The sequence below is a fragment of the Macaca thibetana genome, chromosome 6 (genome assembly GCF_024542745.1).
Source record: "Macaca thibetana thibetana isolate TM-01 chromosome 6, ASM2454274v1, whole genome shotgun sequence".
NCBI classification, from domain to species: domain Eukaryota; kingdom Metazoa; phylum Chordata; class Mammalia; order Primates; family Cercopithecidae; genus Macaca; species Macaca thibetana.
The window spans coordinates 33786012-33789833 of record NC_065583.1 but is presented as its reverse complement, the minus strand read 5'-3'; the positions used below and the strand labels follow the sequence as shown (position 1 = coordinate 33789833).

Genomic DNA, 3822 nt, shown 5'->3' with positions numbered 1-3822 from the left:
ATAGAAAACTGGAGGAGGAAAATACAGAAAACTAGAGGAAAACACTCCTTCTAATCCCAATATAAATTCTTCACTTCTTTTCAACGTTCTTCCAGGAGAAGGATTCTTTGGGCTCTTTGTCTTCCACTTTTATTTCTGTGCAAGGATTTATGCAAGAGGTACTTGACAATGCTATAATGTATGGCTTTGTTTTTCATGGGAACACAAGGCAAAGCGGAAAACTCTCCAAATTGTTTAGTGAGAAAACATAACCTTTATCCCTTTATTTGGGGGGAGGGGGTGAGTCAAGTGGTAGGGACTAGAATTCAAGTCTTCAACGGGCATATAAATACATGTGTTTGCAAAAGCAGCCATCACGCTTTGTATGGCAAGTGGAACCACTGGCTTGGTGGATTTTGCTAGATTTTTCTGATTTTTAAACTCCTGAAAAATATACCAGATAACTGTCATGAAGCTGGTAACTATCTTCCTGCTGGTGACCATTGGCCTTTGTAGTTACTCTGGTAAGTAACTGGAATACATCTGGCATATATGATATTTATCTACTTTTCTGTTAATAAGAGCACAACCAGTAAGCTTTGCCTCACTGACAGTGGAATATGATGGTAGGAACTTTATTTTTTATTTTATTTTTAACTGACATGTAATAATTGCACATATTTGCAGGTTTGGAAGAAGTTTTGGAATCACAGAAAATGGTGATGTTGGAAAGTATTTCAGATCCCCACCATCTAAGCTCTAACCCAATATAAGTATTCTAATACATCTTACATAGGAAGTTAGCCAACTTCCACAGAGGGTCAACAAAGCACATTTCACTGCTGGGTATTGGTCACCATTAGTTTTTCTTATTTTCCTCAATTTTGAGTTAAAATTTGATTTTATAATTTATTTTGCGCTTTTGAACTATATGGAGTCATTCTTGCTATCATCTCCAGTTATCCAACTTCCTAGCTTAGTTCTCCTGAGATAGCTACGTTCATCTTTTCATCCACTCAGTGGATATTTATTGAAAGGCTACAATTTTTTGGGCACTGGATATGCATTGGAAGATTTAGACATGAATCAGTCATAAACATTGTTCTTAAGGTGCTAGTCTGGTAGGGTAGATAAGGCTTCTACCAAAGTTACTCTAATGCTAGACTACTGTAAATGCACTGTGAGATAGCCAGATAGAACTCTGTAAGTGTATTGGTGGGTGATGAGTTTAATTTTCAGGTAAGGGTATAGAAGCTGGCTTCTCGGAGGAGAATGGGAACTGCTTTTTTTTGGGGGGGGGGTTGGGGGAATCATTATAACTATCAGGAAGATAGTTTGGGTACATGGGAAAAAAAGATTTCATGACGGCCACTGCTCATTGAGAGAACTTTAAAAGGCTTTGAAGACCTTCTCCCAGGAAGCTGTAAATACATACAGAGAAGATATTTACCAAAATATCTGAAATAAGAAGTATGGAGATTAATAATTGATTGCTGCCCACACCTACACTGACAACTTTGACTTGTGATGTTTATTGAATTTCTGAAGGAATTTGTAAGTTCACCAGTTTTGGATATTTCATTATTCCCTAGTATCCAGGGACAGGTATCTATGGGCAAAAGTGACACAGAAAGGTGGTGGGGAAAATAAATATCACCCCCTCTGGGTGAGAATTTTGGAGGGACAATAGGCAATAGAAAATGGAAAAAAAAAAAAAAAAGATGTACAGGCTCCATTTTAATAATTTGAATAGGGAAATAATAGGTTTCCAAAGGAAAATAAACTATGGCAGGTCTTAGCCAGAAGGAGAATATGTGTTCTTACATGTGTGCTCACATGCATGTGTACATTTACATATCTGCACATGTTTTTGTAAAAATATATATCATACATATTTTCCTCAATCTCTACTTTTCCCCCCATTCATCTTCTGTGGGAAAGTTATCTTTCTAAAGCCAAAGATATAAAAATATAATTTTCCTATGTAAAAGCCTTGATAGCACCCCACTGCCCTCAGGAAAAAAAATCCAAACTCTTTTGTGTGACATCCAACAGTTTAAAAAATCTGACTTCACTCAACTTTTGCACCCTCACTCCCTTTATCTTCCATCCTTTGGTCATAGCCTATTGTAAATCTGCACTCCAGCCTTCTGGGCAGAAGGCTCACCATCCTGTGTATGCACTTTCATCCTAACATTTCCGTGCTTTTATTGGTCATGTTTCTAAAATGCTTCCACTCTTCTTTACCTTATGATCCTGACATTTGCCTCAAGACATAGCTCTAACAACACTTCTGGAAAATTCCTGCAGCACTTTCTCATGTTCGAATTAGTCATCCCTTCCTTGTGTTTCCATAGAGCTTTGTCCATAATGTTAGCATAGCACATGCTACACTGTGGCATACACAGATCTTTATTGCCAACTGGACTGTGTGAAGTCTCTGAATGGGCATCCTTGTCCTATTTGTCTATGTATCTGCACAGACTAGCATAGAGTTGGTGCTCAATTGTGTTTGTAGTGTTGAGCTGAACTGGTTGGGAGCAGTTTCCTGGGCTGTGGTTGGGTCTATTCCTGTCCTTATGTGGAGATTCACTATGGCATCTCTCCTTTAGCCTCAAAGCTGTGAGCTGTGGAGATAGCCACATACAAAATACCATCTTCTTCAGTCAATCACGAGGCTCTGTTGAATGCTTACTCTGTGCCAGGGTCAGTTCTAGGCATGGGTGCAGTAGTGAACAAAACATACATTCCTTGTTGTCATGGAGCCTCCATTCTAATGAGACAATAAGGACAATAAAAATAGCAAATGAAGAGTTGTTTTTTTAGGAAATGGTAAGAAAAAGTAAGTGATGGAGAGTGACAATGGCCATTGCAGGTTTCTCCGAGGAGGTAACATTTGAAGAGAGACCAAATAATGTGAGAAAGAAAGGTATGTAGCTAGCTGAGGAAAAAAAGTTCTAGGGAGATGGAACAGCAGGTGCACAGGGCCAGAGGCAGAAGTTTTGAATGGAAGTAAGATGAGTGGATCTGGAATGGACCTATTGATGGACACAGGGAAAGATGATGAGGTCATAGTCTGGGCCCGGATGTGCCTGTCTCACCTGGTTTCTCTTTTGCCTGCAGCTACTGCCTTCCTCTTCAACAAAGCGCCCCTTCCTGATGACAAGTTGGTACCTTTACCTCTGGACAACATTCCTCAGCTTATGGATCCATTAAAGCTTCTTCTGAAAACTCTGGGCATTTCTGTTGAGCACCTTCTGGAGGGGCTAAAGAAGTGTGTGAATGAGCTGGGACCAGAGGCTTCTGAAGCTGTGAAGAAACTGCTGGTAACCACAGCTTGGGAGGCTAATCTGCCAGAGGGGAGGGCGTAGTCACCCTGAATGTCTACCTCATCCTCTTGGCACTTGTAAATGTGCACTTCCACTTTACTGATTACACTCATAGGAAGTTTGCATGTCGTGGAATGTCAGGAAAAATATGATTTCTACATTTCTGGGAAGGGTTTTTGAATGACAGTGACATGTGTTATAGTTCTGACATTATCATTTAGCCGAGACGTAATCACTCTGAGTTTTTGTTTCCCCATCAGTAAAATGGTGGCCAACAGGATACTGAAAGTGAATATTTCAAATTACATGTAAGCTGCTCTAATTTTTGTTGTCTTTCTGCCTTTCAGGAGGCGCTATCACACTTGGTGTGATGTCAAGATAAAGAAAGAGCAGAGGTGGATGGGGATGGAGGATGATGCTCCTATCTTCCCTGGCTGAAATGCATTCTACCAATTACAGACTAAATGCCCTAAAATGTAGTGACCTGTGAAAAGGACAAATAAAGCAATGAATA

The 3822-nt window shown here is 39.8% G+C and overlaps 1 protein-coding gene across 1 annotated transcript; it reads left to right on the top strand.

Annotated features, from left to right (window-relative positions):
* The first annotated feature begins 346 nt into the window (after window positions 1-346).
* SCGB3A2 (secretoglobin family 3A member 2) lies at window positions 347-3822 on the top strand. The gene is made up of 3 exons (XM_050794050.1): window positions 347-503; window positions 3103-3305; window positions 3656-3822. The coding sequence occupies exons 1-3, from the start codon at window positions 449-451 to the stop codon at window positions 3677-3679; spliced, it is 282 nt and encodes a 93-aa protein (XP_050650007.1). The 5' UTR covers window positions 347-448; the 3' UTR covers window positions 3680-3822.

What these genes read in the sequence shown, in the direction of transcription:
- SCGB3A2 (XM_050794050.1), top strand. Translation starts at nt 449, where the DNA reads ATGAAGCTGGTAACTATCTTCCTGCTGGTGACCATTGGCCTTTGTAGT. An exon ending in TGGCCTTTGTAGTTACTCTG is followed by an intron (nt 504 to 3,102) that starts GTAAGTAACTGG and finishes TTTTGCCTGCAG; the next exon opens with CTACTGCCTTCCTCTTCAAC. An exon ending in AAGCTGTGAAGAAACTGCTG is followed by an intron (nt 3,306 to 3,655) that starts GTAACCACAGCT and finishes TCTGCCTTTCAG; the next exon opens with GAGGCGCTATCACACTTGGT.